The sequence below is a fragment of the Bos grunniens genome, chromosome 12 (assembly GCF_055505025.1).
Source record: "Bos grunniens cultivar Pamir isolate PY7600 chromosome 12, Bosgru_T2T1.0, whole genome shotgun sequence".
Classification (NCBI taxonomy): domain Eukaryota; kingdom Metazoa; phylum Chordata; class Mammalia; order Artiodactyla; family Bovidae; genus Bos; species Bos grunniens.
The window spans coordinates 75,401,302-75,416,900 of NC_141176.1; the positions used below are offsets into that span (position 1 = coordinate 75,401,302).

A 15,599-nucleotide genomic window follows, 5' to 3' on the forward strand; every position below is an offset into this window, starting at 1 on the left:
GAAGAAATCCAGCTCCACCCACCAGAACACCGACACAAGCTTTCCTAACCAAGAAACCTTGACAAGCCATCTGTACAAACCTGTACACACAGGGAGGAAACTCCACAATAAAGAGAACTCCACAAACTACCAGAATACAGAAAGGACACTCCAAACTCAGCAATATAAACAAGAGGAAAAGACAGAGGAATACCCAGCAGGTAAAAGAACAGGATAAATGCCCACCAAACCAAACAAAAGAGGAAGAGATAGGGAATCTACCTGATAAAGAATTCCGAATAATGAGTGAAATTGATCCAAAATCTTGAAATCAAAATGGAATCACAGATAAATAGCCTAGAGACAAGGATTAAGATGCAAGAAAGGTTTAACAAGGACCTAGAAGAAATAGAAAAGAGTCAATATATAATGAATAATGCAATAAATGAGATAAAAAACACTCTGGAGGCAACAAATAGTAGAATAACAGAGGAAGAAGATAGGATAAGTGAATTAGAAGATAGAATGGTAAAAATAAGTGAATCAGAGAGGAAAAAAGAAAAACGAATTAAAAGAAATGAGGACAATCTCAGAGACCTCCAGGACAATATTAAATGCTACAACATTCGAATCATAGGAGTCCCAGAAGAAGAAGACAAAAAGAAAGACCATGAGAAAATACTTGAGGAAATAATAGTTGAAAACTTCCCTAAAATGGGGAAGGAAATAATCACTCAAGTCCACGAAACCCAGAGAGTCCCAAACAGGATAAACCCAAGGTGAAACACCCCAAGATACATATTAATCAAATTAACAAAGATCAAATACAAAGAACAAATATTAAAAGCAGCAAGGGGAAAACAACAAATAACACGCAAGGGAATTCCCATAAGGATAACAGCTGATCTTTCAATAGAAACTCTTCAGGCCAGGAAGGAATGGCAAGACATACTTAAAATGATGAAAGAAAATAACCTACAGCCCAGATTATTGTACCCAGCAAGGATCTCATTCAAATATGAAGGAGAAATCAAAAGCTTTACAGACAAGCAAAAGTTGAGAGAATTCAGCACCACCAAACCAGCTCTCCAACAAATACTAAAGGATATTCTCTAGACAGGAAACACAAAAAGGGTGTATAAATTCAAACCCAAAACAATAAAGTAAATGGCAATGGGATCAATAATTACCTTAAACGTAAATGGGTTGAATGCCCCAACCAAAAGACAAAGACTGGCTGAATGGATACAAAAACAAGACTCCTACATATGTTGTCTACAAGAAACCCACCTCAAAACAGCAGACACATACACACTGAAAGTGAAGGGCTGGAAAAAGATTTTCCATGCAAATAGAGACCAAAAGAAAGCAGGAGTAGCAATACTCATATCAGAAAAAATAGACTTTAAAACAAAGGCTGTGAAAAGAGACAAAGAAAGTCACTACATAATGATCAAAGGATCAATCCAAGAAGAAGATATAATAATTATAAACATATATGCACCCAACATAGGAGCACTGCAATATGTAAGACAAATGCTCACAAGTACTAAAGGAGAAATTAACAATAACACAATAATAGTGGGAGACTTTAATACCCCACTCACACCTATGGATAGATCAACTAAACAGAAAATTAGCAAGGGACCACAAACTTTAAAGGATACAGTAGACCAGTTAGACCTAATTGATATCAATAGGACATTCCATCCCAAAACAGTGAATTTCACTTTTTTCTCAAGTGCACACGGAACCTTCTCCAGGATAGATCACATCCTGGGCCATAAATCTAGCCTTGGGAAATTCAAAAAAATTGAAATCATTCCCAGCATCTTTTCTGACCACAATGCAATAAGATTGGATCTCAATTACAGGAGAAAAACTATTAAAAATTCCAACATATGGAGGCTGAACAACACACTGCTGAATAACCAACAAATCACAGAAGAAATAAAAAAAGAAATCAAAATTTGCATAGAAACGAATGCAAATGAAAACACAACAACCCAAAACCTGTGGGACACTGTAAAAGCAGTCCTAAGGGGAAAGTTCATAGCAATACAGGCATACCTCAAGATACAAGAAAAAAGTCAAACAAATAACCTAACTCTACACCTAAAGCAACTAGAAAAGGAAGAAATGGGGAACCCCAGGGTTAGTAGAAGGAAAGAAATCTTAAAAATTAGGGCAGAAATAAATGCAAAATAAATGAAAGAGACCATAGCAAAAATCAACAAAGCCAAAAGCTTGTTCTTTGAAAGGATAAATAAAATTGACAAACCATTAGCCAGACTCATCAAGAAACAAAGGGAGAAAAATCAAATCAGTAAAATTAGAAATGAAAATGGAAAGATCATAACAGACAACACAGAAATACAAAGGATCATAAGAGACTACTGTCAGCAATTATATGCCAATAAAATGGTCAACGTGGAAGAAATGGACAAAGTCTTAGAAAAGTACAACTTTCCAAAACTGGACCAGGAAGAAATAGAAAATCTTAAGAGACCCATTACAAGCACGGAAATTGAAACTGTAATCAGAAATCTTCCAGCAAACAAAAGCCCAGGTCCAGACGGCTTCACAGCTGAATTCTACCAAAAATTTAGAGAAGAGCTAACACCTATTCTACTCAAACTCTTCCAGAAAATCACAGAGGAAGGTAAACTTCCAAACTCATTCTATGAGGTCACCATCACCCTAATACCAAAACCTGACAAAGATGCCACAAAAAAAGAAAATGACAGGCCAATATCACTGACAAACATAGATGCAAAAATCCTTAACAAGATTTTAGCACACAGAATCCAACAACACATTAAAAAGATCATACACCATGACCAAGTGGGCTTTATCCCAGGGATGCAAGGATTCTTCAATATCCGCAAATCAATCAATGTAATACACCACATTAACAAATTGAAAAATAAAAAAACCTATGATTATCTCAATAGATGCAGAGAAAGCCTTTGACAAAATTCAACATCCATTTATGATAAAAACTCTCCAGAAAGCAGGAATAGATGGAACATAAATCAACATAATAAAAGCTATATATGACAAACCCACAGCAAACATTATCCTCAACGGTGAAAAATTGAAAGCATTTCCTCTAAAGTCAGGAACAAGACAAGGGTGCCCCCTTTCACTATTACTATTCAACATAGTTTTGGAAGTTTTGGCCACAGCAATCAGAGCAGAAAAAGAAATAAAAAGAATCCAAATTGGAAAAGAAGAAGTAAAACTCTCATTGTTTGCATATGACATGATCCTCTACATAGCAAACCCTAAAGACTCCACCAGAAAATTACTAGAACTAATCAATGACTATAGTAAATTTGCAGGATATAAAATCAACACACAGAAATCCCTTGCATTCCTATACACTAATAATGAGAAAATAGAGAAATTAAGGAAACAATTCCATTCACCATTGCAACGAAAAAAATAAAATACTTAGGAATATATCAACCTAAAGAAACTAAAGACCTATATATAGAAAACTATAAAACACTGGTGAAAGAAATCAAAGAGGACACTAATAGATGGAGAAATATACCATGTTCATGGAATGGAAGAATCAATATAGTGAAAATGAGTATACTACCCAAAGCAATTTATAGATTCAATGCAATCCCTATCAAGCTACCAATGGTATTCTTCACAGATCTAGAACAAATAATTTCACAATTTGTATGGAAATACAAAAAACCTTGAATAGCCAAAGCAATCTTGAGAAAGAAAAATAGAACTGGAGGAATCAACCTGCCTGACTTCAGGCTGTATTACAAAGCGACAGTCATCAAGACAGTATGGTACTAGCACAAAGACAGAAATATAGATCAATGGAACAAAATAAAAAGCCCAGAGATAATTCCATGCACATATGGACACCTTATCTTTGACAAAGGAGGCAAAAATATACAATCGATTAAAGACAATCTCTTTAACAAGTGGTGCTGGGAAAACTGGTCAACCACTTGTAAAAGAATGAAACTAGAACACTTTCTAACACCATACACAAAAATAAACTAAAATGGATTAAAGATCTAAATGTAAGACCAGAAACTATAAAACTCCTAGAGGAGAACATAGGCAAAACACTTTCCGACATACATCACAGCAGGATCCTCTATGACCCACCTCCCAGAATACTGGAAATAAACAAATAGGACCTAATTAAACTTAAAACCTTCTGCATAACAAAGGAAACTATAAGCAAGGTGAAAAGACAGCCTTCAGAATGGGAGAAAATAATAGCAAATGAAGCAACAGACAAACAACTAATCTCAAAAATATACACGCAACTGCTACAGCTCAATTCCAGAAAAATAAATGACCCAATCAAAAAATGGCCAAATAACTAGACATTTCTCCAAAGAAGATATACAGATGGCTAACAAACACATGAAAAGATGTTCACCATCACTCATTATCAGAGAAATGCAAATCAAAACCACTATGAGGTACCATCTCACACCAGTCAGAATGGCTGCGATCCAATAGTCTACAAATAATAAATGCTGGAGAGGGTGTGGAGAAAAGAGAACCCTCTTACACTGTTGGTGGGAATGCAAACTAGTCCAGCCACTATGGGGAACAGTGTGGAGATTCCTAAAAAAAACTGGAAATAGAAGTGCCATACGCCCCAGCAATCCCACTGCTGGGCATACACACTGAGGAAACAAGAATTTAAAGAGACATGTGTACCCCAATGTTCATTGCAGCACTGTTTATAAAAGCCAGGACATGGAAGCAACCTAGATGTCCATCAGCAGATGAATGGATAGGAAAGCTGTGGTACATATACACAGTGGAGTATTACTCAGCCATTAAAAAGAATACATTTGAATCAGTTCTAATGAGGTGGATGAAACTGGAGCCTATTATACAGAAAGCCAGAAAGAAAAACACCAATACAGTATACCAACGCATATATATGGAATTTAGAAAGATGGTAACAATAACCCTGTATACGAGACAGCAAAAGAGACATTGATATACATAGAACAGTCTTTTGGACGCTGTGGGAGAGGGAGAGGGTGGGATGATTTGGGAGAATGGCATTGAAATATGTATAATATCATATATGAAACGAATCACCAGTCCAGGTTTGATGCACGATACTGGATGCTTGGGGCTGGTGCACTGGGACGACCCAGAGGGGTTGTATGGTGACGGAGGAGGGAGGTGGGTTAAGGACAGGGAACACATGTATACCTGTGGCAGATTCATTTTGATATATGGCAAAACCAATACAATATTGTAAAGGTAAAAAATAAAATAAAACAAAAAATTTAAAGAAAAAAAAAAAAAGAGCATAGTCCATTAGCACCAGAAGCGAGGTTGGGTAGCTGAGCACCCGGGTCAGAGACATCCTCTCTGCTGGTGTCTCCAGTCTCTGGTCTCCTTGCACAAGTCTCTATGTGCCGGATACATGTTGGCGCCTTTGCAGCAGGACGACAAGGCCCTGCCTTAACAGGGCTCCTGTTCTCATGGGGAGGATGTGACAAAGAAGGTGACATCCTTGCCTCCCTGAGGAGCTGGTGCCTCATGGGGTCTGAGTGACATGATCTTGGTGGCCACAGAGTCACCTGGGGGAGGGGGTCTGAGACAGGGGGTCTTGAGGAAGGAGCTACCTGGCAGGTTGGAGGAACAGCAGAAAGACCAGGGGGTCTGTGGAAAGTGAGCAGGGGCATGAGCGGGAGTTGGTCTCCAGGCAGTGGGCAGCAAGCCCAGAAGTGGGATGGAAGTCTTGGATCTTCCAGAGCACAGGAGGGATGTGGTCTGATGTGGGAGTTAAGAGATTTCTCTGATGGTCACTGGAGGGGTGACCAAGCAGTTAGGAGTCTTAGTAAAGCTGAGAAGACAGAAGTGTGGGCTCAGGCTAGAGTATCCATTTCTAGAGCTGCCGTAACCAAGTACCTCAAGCTCGGTGACTTAAAACAAAAGAAGTTTATTGTCGCCCTGTTCTGGAAGCTTCAAGTCCCAAATCCAGGTGCTGGCAGGCCCGGCTCTCCCTGAAGGCTCCAGGGGAGAATCCTTCCCTCCAGCCTCTGGTGTTCACCGGCCTTCCTAGGTGTTCCTTGGCTTCCAGTTGCAGTGCTGTGGTCTCTGCCTCTGATGTCACATGGCCATTGTCCCCGTGTCAGTCTGGGTCTCTTCTGTTCTCATAGCAACATCAGTCTTACTGGCCTTAGGGTCACCCTGCTCCACTGTGATCTCATCTTAACTCGGTTACATCTGCAAAGACTCTATACAAATAAGGTCATGTTCACAGGTGTCATGTTTGAACACATCGTTTTGAGGAGGAGGCACCATCCCACCAACAACTCCTAGCATGACTAGGGGTGGGATGGAGATTAGTGAGAAGCTTTCAGACTTGGTGGTCATTTGATGCTTCATTCCTTGGCTCATTTACCTCTGGGTCTCAGCACCTTTGTTGTTAACCTATGAATGCTCCACAAGCCCTTGGTCAGATCCCTGATTTTTGAAATGAATCTCTGCTCCAAGAAAGATTATTAAAATACAGAACCCCTGCCTCTCTGGAAGCACTTCCATGTGTTAACTCCTCTCCACTCCTCTAGGAGTGGGGGGAGGGGCTAAGGTTTCTCAAGCTTGAGAGCAGTTGATTTCATGTGCAGAGGGGGTGATTCTAGCGTGTAAACCCGTGTTGACAGTGCAGTGTTATGAGCACAGGATCAGTGGCAGGGGAATAACCTATTTAGCCAGTCCCTAGATATTTTGGGGTCCCCTTATTGCTTCCTTTGAGGACACTACACCCAATTTTAGTACTCACAAAACAGCTATTTGCCCCCTGGTGAGCACCCCTGCATGAGTTGGGGTTCATCTTTACTGTTTGTTTGGTCCCTCTGTTCACAGCAGATGGGGAATGGCTGTCCTTTCATCCCCCCAAGAATTGTCAATGCTTGACCATTGAGTGAAATTTCTATCTTTATACCACCAGTCATTTCATTGTGCATACATATTACAAATTTGATGTGGTGATTTCATTAAAGAGGTGTGTGAATTTTGCCTCCCGAGTGGAACAAGACCTGATATATCCTGCATAATTTTCTAGTTTTTCAGTATCAGATGGTACCCAAAGGCTTCCCTGCATTTCTCCCAGTAGACCCCCTCAGGGGAGAGGGTGAGAGGGGTCCCAGCGAGTGTCCTGGCCAGTTCCCTCCATTTGAGCTGCCTTAACCACAGCTGCTTTCATTTGATGTGTTTTGCATGCTGAGATTTTTTTTTTTCCCCTGATGTTTTTTTTGCTACTGAGTGAATAAGCTGAGTCTGGTTTCATGGGGTCAGAAAATAGCAAAACGTCTGCACATTATTTTATGTGACTTTGTAAGGGAAGGAAACTGCAAGGAAGTGTCACATGTGTTCAAAGAAAATTATTTGATTGGACGTAGCTTAAGCAGTTACCTGATTTGGGGAAGCCTAGTTGGCTGCTTGTGGTTGGTTGTTCCTAAGTTTTTTCTCGGATCTGAGTACATTGATTCTGACTTAGGTTTTGGTTTGTGGGCACAGACCTCCAAGGCTTCAGAGCCACCCCAGCCCCATGACTTCCTTGTTTAATTACTTTAAAAAGTGGAATATTGAATTTTCAGTTGGGAACTTGCTGAGTGTGTGGGGGCAGTTGTAGAGACCATGGAGAGGCCTCTCATGGATTTTCTGTCCAGGGCTGGTTTCTATTATCCCCGCCAGGCACATGATAGTGTGACAGTGACAGTGGTCAGTGAAGATTTAATGAGAGACTCTTACCTGTATGCAGATGTACTTGTGCCCACCTCTGGGTTAAGTTTAAATTTCTTTCCTGGAATTGTCACATGAGGCTTCTCTCAATTCCCATGTTGTCTAAAAAGACTATGCTGATCCTGCCACCAACCTCCATGCTTCTTCCTTCCCTAAGTGCCCATGGTAGTCATGTCAACGGCCTCCATTTTTAACACATGAGCACACCTTTCTTTCACATCCCCCAGCACCTAACATAGGGATGAGGTTTGGCAGAGAACCCAATTATCGGTTCTGTACTGAGATGACTGAATTAGATTTCTCAACAAGAATTCTAGAACCAGGGATCATTTTTTTCAAGAATGTTAATTTAAGACAAAATAGCTTTTCTTGATTAGTATTTAGGTTGGTTTAACATTATCAAATATAAATTAATTCCTCTCAACTTTTTATTTCAGGGGATAGTGATAGAAAGAGGAACTTACTCTGAGTTCCTGAAATCCGGGATAGATATTTTTTCCCGTTTTGAGAAGGGGAATGAGCAATCTGCACCATCTCCAGTTCCAGGAACTCCCACTGTGATCTCTGAGTCTTTGGTTCAGTCTCTCCAGTCTCCCAGACGCTCATTGAAAGATGCGGCTCCAGAAGACCAAGAAGTGAGTTTCTCATCCTGCAGTGTGCCCGGGTCTGTCTGCTCTTGGTGGTCTCACAGACCTTCAGTCTGCTCTGCTCATGACTTCTTCATTTGTCCCAAAGTAGACCCTAAGGTTCCCAAAGTCTTGTTCCATGGAACTGATAGAAGAGCATGAAGGAATCAAGCCTGCTCGGGGTTCCCCTTTGAGTGTAGGATGGAGAATCTTATGGACATCAGCAGTGGGTGCACTGCTATAAATTTCTGAGTGAATGTGGCTCACACTGATTGAGAACTCTTCAGTTAACCATAGTTACATCCTACTCATGTTGGTTGGCCCCAGTTTCCCTTATACGTCCCAAGGCTTAATGTGAAGACCCCCTTAGACTGAGTCCTGCTGTTGCCACGTTAAATCAGCTACTTTTCCTGTATGTTGGAATGTTCTAGCACTCAGGTGACTGATGGTATTATTTTGCCTCAGTGTTAGATGGTTTGTGATAGGTCAGAGATAACATGTGCAAAGGACCTGACACATGGTAGACACTTCAGTGTTAGTTCCCATCCTCCTTTCTTACCCTTCAAGACCGAGAACCACATCTTATCGACCTTGAATCCCAGTGGCCAGGAGAGAGCCGAGGACACACTAGGCTTCTGTGACTCTACAACGCATTCTAAATCCTCCAGAGAGAAATGCACTAGATCCTGCTTAAAAATATACACAGATATTCCTTGATATGCAAACCCAGGAGCCTGGAATGATTCTGATTCATTTTCTAAACTCAAGAATCACTCTCTGAAATTTAGGAACTAAATAGATTCAGATCATATGCTTGCAACGTGCTATGTAACTCTAACTCTCTGTGAACTCAGTTTACTGTATTTGGCTAGTGTTTTGAGTCCCAAGTATGTTTTATGTTTCTATCATTGAATGACACAAGTCATCTGGAGGGATACATTAGCTCCATATCATTTTGTGTGTTATTTTAGAGGAAGTTTCTGCATTTATACATTAATTGATTTTGTTGTGTGTGTGTTGAGAGTCATGTTCTATTTTAAGGAAAGCTCCCCAACAGTGAATAACCTCATGTGAATGATGTTTGATTATTTCTCATAGATTCCTATGAGTGGGATGGCTGGGTCCAAGGGTAAACACATATGTGGTTTGGCCAGATATTCCCACACCCTTCTCTATAGGAGATAGACCATCCTGCACTCCTATCAGTGTATGAGATATGTCTGTTTCCCACAGCTTTGCAGAGGAGGACATTGTTGAACTCTTGAAATTTGGGGTTCATTTTCATTTTATTTTTCTCAATATAAATGTATTTATTTTAATGGGAGGCTAATTACTTTTTGTATTGGTTTTGCCATACATCAACATGAATCTGCTACAGGTATACACGTGTTCCCCATCCCGAAACCCTCTCTCTCCTCCCTCCCTATACCATCCTTCTGGGTCGTCCCAGTGCACCAGCCCCAAGCAACCAGTATCATGCATCGAACTTGGACTGGTGATTTGTTTCATATATGATATTATACATGTTTCATTGCCATTCTCCCAAATCATCCCACCCTCTCCCTCTCCCACAGAGTCCAAAAGACTGTTCTATACATCTGTGTCTCTTTTGCTGTCTCGCATACAGGGTTATTGTTACTATCTTTCTAAATTCCGTATATATGCGTTAGTATACTGTATTGGTGTTTTTCTTTCTGGCTTACTTCACTCTGTATAATAGGCTCCAGTTTCATCCACCTCATTAGAACTGATTCAAATGTATTCTTTTTAATGGCTGAGTAATACTCCATTGTGTATATGTACCACAGCTTTCTTATCCATTCATCTGCTGATGGACATCTAGGTTGCTTCCATGTCCTGGCTTTTATAAACAGTGCTGCAATGAACATTGGGGTACACATGTCTCTTTAAATTCTGGTTTCATCGGTGTGTATGCCCAGCAGTGGGATTGCTGGGGCGTTTGGCAGTTCTATTTCCAGTTTTTTTAGGAATCTCCACACTGTTCTCCATAGTGGCTGGACTAGTTTACATTCCCACCAATAGTGTAAGAGGGTTCCCTTTTCTCCACACCCTCTCCAGCATTTGTTGCTTGTAGACTTTTGGATCACAGCCATTCTAACTGCCATGAAGTGATACCTCATTGTGGTTTTGATTTGCATTTCTCGGATAATGAGTGCTGAGGTTCATTTTTTAAAATTCCATTTCTCACTGCTCTTTTTCCCTTTTAGACTGAGAATATACAGGTTGTGCTACCTCTAGAGTACCATTTGAAAGGAAAAGTTGGTTTTAAGACCTTTAAGAATTACTTCACAGCTGGTGCTCACTGGCCTGTCATCATCTTCCTTATTCTAGTAAACATAGCAGCTCAGGTACGTAAGGGAGTTTATTTTGATTTGTACACTCAGTTATTTATATTGTATTTTATAATTCTTTTAATATATTTGTATTAAGAGATTTATCTCAAAGACTTGGCTCATGCAGTTGTGGGCCTAGCTTGGTGAATGTGGAATCAGAAAGGCAGGCCTGCAGACTGAAACCTCAGGTGGGAGCTGACCCTGATATCTTGAGACAGAATTTCTTCCTCCTCCAGGAAGCCTCAGATTTTGCTCTTAGGGCCTTTGTCTGACTGGATGAGGCAACCACAGTATTGAGAGTGATCTCCTCTATTTAGGTTCTGATGATGGATGTAAGCCACATTCACAAAATACCTTCACAGCAACATCTAGATGAGTATTTAATTGAATCACTTGAGACTGGCGCAACCAAGCTGACACCCAGAACTGACCATCACTGTACCTGACAAGCTTTTTGCTTTCCAAAATCCCAACATTTGTTTTGTTATTACTGACTTTGGAGTCCACTTGGATTTGCATTGAAGTACATTATATTTGGGGAGCAAAGTCTTCTAGGGAAAAGGGGATTTCTTTTAAATATATTAACATGTAAGATGCCCTCCCCTGACCTGTGGTCCTCTGGGGTGTGGGGCTTGGCACAGACCTGAGCTGGAAGGAGCATCTCCATGTTCTGGAGCCTTTCTGTCCTCCATCCTAGTGAGCAGGGTGTGAGGCTCAGTGATGTCAATGTCTGAGTGACTGCTGTTTCCTGCTCCAGGTTGCCTACATCCTGCAGGATTGGTGGCTTGCATTCTGGTGAGTGATTTCTGGCCTGACCCAAAGAGCTGTGAAGTCTACACGAAGCCTCACTTTCCCACAGACTCAGGGGGGGAGATGGGGCTTGTTCAGCCTCCTCTTCTGACCCTCACGTAGTTTCCCTGAAGAAAGATGAAAGTTACTGTGGGTGGTATTGATCACCCTGTGGTCTCTCCCCATGTCCCTCCCTTCAGCAGCTTCTTTATAGAAAAAAAAATTTTTTTGAACTTTTAATATTGTAGTGGGAGGTGGCCGATTAACAATGTTGTGATCGTTCCTTTTGAATAGTGAAGGGACGCAGCCATACATATACATTTATCCATTCTCCCTCAAACTTCCCTCCTGTCTGCCACGTTATTATAACATTCAGCAGAGTTCCATGTGTTATACAATAAGTCCTTGTTGGCTACCTGTTTTAAATCTAGCAGTTTGTGCATGACCATCCAAACTCTCTAACTGTCCTTCCCCTCGGCAACCACAAGTTCATTTTCTAAGTCTGTCTTCACAGAAAATTTTGAAAACTGAAAGTCGTGATTCATATTTTTCCAGCATAATATACATTTCTTGAGTTGAGGTAATTTTTTGGTGATATCTGTGTAAACTCTATGTATATCTATAGTGTAATATTTTAAATTTTCTGTTCCATAGGGCGAATGTACAAAGTGACCTGTATTTTGGGGGATATTTGAAAGAAGATGAAGATGTAGTATTTGTGCTGAACTGGTACTTAAGAGTTTATTCAGGTAAATTTGAGTCATCTACTCTAGAATACCAGAGTTTAAGGTGCTTACAATGAGTCTGTGTGAGCAACGAGGGCTTTCAGAGTAATTCAGTAATGTCTTAATAGATTAAATATCTGAATTGCATTTACGCTGTGAATTAATTAGAATAATTATTTTAAAAATCTACTAGGGGTTGCATAGAGTCGGACACAACTGAAGTGATGTAGCAGCAGCAGCAGAAGAAGAAAAATTTGGATGAAGACTCTTAACTTGTTCCATAATGAATTTTTGTACTTAAGCCAGGATTGCATATTGAGAAAATCAGCCACTGGAAATATGTAGCTACTATGTATTCTAGTAGGTGCTTTAGCTAAATCTTATAACATTATATGGATGGGCAGATCAGATCAGATCAGATCAGTCACTCAGTCTTGTCTGACTCTTTGCAACCCCATGAATCCCAGCACGCCAGGCCTCCCTGTCCATCACCAACTCCAGGAGTTCACTGAGACTCACGTCCATCGAGTCAGTGATGCCATCCAGCCATCTCATCCTCTGTCGTCCCTTTCTCCTCCTGCCCCCAATCCCTCCCAGCATCACAGTCTTTTCCAATGAGTCAACTCTTCGCATGAGGTGGCCAAAGTACTGGAGTTTCAGCTTTAGCATCATTCCTTCCAAAGAAATCCCAGGGCTGATCTCCTTCAGAATGGACTGGTTGGATCTCCTTGCAGTCCAAGGGACTCTCAAGAGTCTTCTCCAACACCACAGTTCAAAAGCATCAATTCTTTGGCACTCAGCCTTCTTCACAGTTCAACTCTCACATCCATACATGGCCACAGGAAAAACCATAGCCTTGACTAGACGAACCTTTGTTGGTAAAGTAATGTCTCTGCTTTTGAATATGCTATCTAGGTTGATCATAACTTTCCTTCCAAGGAGTAAGTGTCTTTTAATTTCATGACGGCAGTCACCATCTGCAGTGATTTTGGAGCCCAAAAAAATAAAGTCTAACACTGTTTCCACTGTTTCCCCATCTATTTCCCATGAAGTGGTGGGACCGGGTGCCATGATCTTTGTTTTCTGAATGTTGAGCTTTAAGCCAACTTTTTCACTCTCCTCTTTCACTTTCATCAAGAGGCTTTTGAGTTCCTCTTCACTTTCTGCCATAAGGGTGGTGTCATCTGCATATCTGAGGTTATTGATATTTCTCCCGGCAATCTTGATTCCAGCTTGTGTTTCTTCCAGCCCAGCGTTTCTCATGATGTACTCTGCATATAAGTTAAATAAACAGGGTGACAATATACAGCCTTGACGAACTCCTTTTCCTATTTGGAACCAGTCTGTTGTTCCATGTCCAGTTCTAACTGTTGCTTCCTGACCTGCATACAAATTTCTCAAGTGGCAGATCAGGTGGTCTGGTATTCCCATCTCTTTCAGAATTTTCCGCAGTTTATTGTGATCCACACAGTCAAAGGCTTTGGCATAGTCAATAAAGCAGAAATAGATATTTTTCTGGAACTCTCTTGCTTTTTCTATGATCCAGCAGATGTTGGCAATTTAATCTCTGGTTCCTTTGCCTTTTCTAAAACCAGCTTGAACATCAGGAAGGGGATTACAAATGAATTCCACCCTATGGTTCAGGTTGTTCCAATTCTTTCTGAATAAACAGACTTGTATTGATCTTGGATGAAATCCTCTGGCTGCATGGGCCATAAATAAAAGCATTATTCCCTCCCAGGTATGCAAAGCTCCTCTTTCCACACTGCTCATCTCTTGGGCTTCACTAATAACTTGAGAAGCTAAGCAGGGGAAGTCCAGTGTCTGGAATTAGGATTCCTTCTCTTTCTTACCCTTAGATTACAGTGTTCCCTCCTCCCCAACTGTGTGATTAATTCAAAATTTGGCTTGCCAGACTAATATTCACTATTAACATGAATTTCTCTATTCACAAGAATATTTAGAATATATATAGTAAAGCATTACATACTATTTAAAGGATGTCTTTAACAAAAATTTTAAATGCTTTCTTTATCCATTCATCTGTTGATGGACATTTAGGTTGCTTCCATGTTCTAGCTTTTGTAAATAGTGTTGCTATGAACACTGGGGTGCATGTGTCTTTTTGAATTATGGTTTTCTCAGGGTATATGCCCAGTAGTGGGATTTCTGGGTTGTATGGTAGTTCTATTTTCAGTTTTTTAAGGAACCTCCATACTGTTCTCCATAGTGACTGTAGCAATTTACATTCCTACTAACAGTGCAATAAGATTCCCTTTTTCCACACCTTCTCTAGCATTTATTGTTTGTATATTTTTTGATGAGAGCATTATGACTGGTGTGAGATAATACTTTATTAGAGTTTTGATCTGCATTTCTCAAATAACAATATTGAGCATCTTTTCATGTCCCTCTTGACCATCTGTATGTCTTCTTTGGAGAAAGGTCTATATAGGTCTTCTGCCCATTTTTTGATTGGGTTTTTTTTTTTTTTCTTTATATTAAGCTGCATGAGTTGTTTGTATATTGTGGAGATTAACACCTGGTCAGTTACTTATTTTGTAATTATTTTCTCCCATTCTCAGGGGTGTCTTTTCATCTCATTTATGGTACATATAGACACTGGATCGGGGGAGGGGGGCTCTCCGGGTAGCTCAAATGGTAAAGAATATGTCTGCAAAGATGGAGACTTGAGTTTCATCCCTGGGTCAGGAGGAGCTCCTGGATAAGGGAGTGGCAACCCACTCCAGTATTCATGCTTGGAGAATTCCATGGACAGAGGAGCCTGGCAGGCTACAATCCATTGGGTTGCAAAGAATTGGACAGGACTGAGTGACTAACACACATGTAAACTGGAATGTTACTTATCCACAGAAAGGAATGAAATTGGGTCATTTGTGAGATGTGGATGGACCTAGAGTCTGTCACACAAAGTAAAGTAAGTCAGAAAGAGAAAACACACAAAAAAATACTTGTATTAATGCATACATTTGGAATCTAGCCTCTTCACGTATCACTGCCTTATCATGGTGAAGGGGCTTGTGTAACTCAATGAAACAATGAGCTATGCCATGTAGGGCCACCTAAGGCGGATGGATCATAGTGGAGAGTTCTGACAAAATATAATCGACTGGAGGAGAGAATGGCAAACCACTCCATTGTACTAGCCATAAGGAACCCATGAACTGCATAAAAAGGCAAGAAGATATGACACCAAAAGACTAGCTCCCCAGGTCAGAAAGTGTCCAATAAGCTACTGGGGAAAAGCAGAAGACAACTACTAATTTTCTGAGTCATAGAGAAAGCAAGGAAATTCCAGAACAACATCTACCTCTGTTTCACTATCTAAGCTAAAGCCTTTGACT

At 40.5% G+C, this 15,599-nt stretch overlaps 1 protein-coding gene across 14 annotated transcripts in view; it reads left to right on the forward strand.

Annotated features, from left to right (window-relative positions):
• The window catches only part of LOC147361917 (ATP-binding cassette sub-family C member 4-like), a 173,701-nt gene that overhangs the window by 63,160 nt on the left and 94,942 nt on the right, over positions 1–15,599 (forward strand). For 9 of the 14 annotated variants that reach the window (XR_015138365.1, XR_015138366.1, XM_086330228.1 and 6 more), the window contains 4 exons: positions 8,178–8,375; positions 10,595–10,735; positions 11,478–11,515; positions 12,164–12,258. Coding sequence is in view for 7 of the 14 variants with exons in the window: in XM_086330228.1 (XP_086186354.1) it covers positions 8,178–8,375; positions 10,595–10,735; positions 11,478–11,515; positions 12,164–12,258 (472 nt within the window). In the remaining 7 variants the exon portion in view is untranslated. Of the gene's footprint in view, positions 1–8,177; positions 8,405–10,594; positions 10,736–11,477; positions 11,516–12,163; positions 12,259–15,599 lie in introns of those variants that run through there. The other 5 variants (XR_015138369.1, XR_015138370.1, XR_015138367.1 and 2 more) reach the window with 3 other exon arrangements.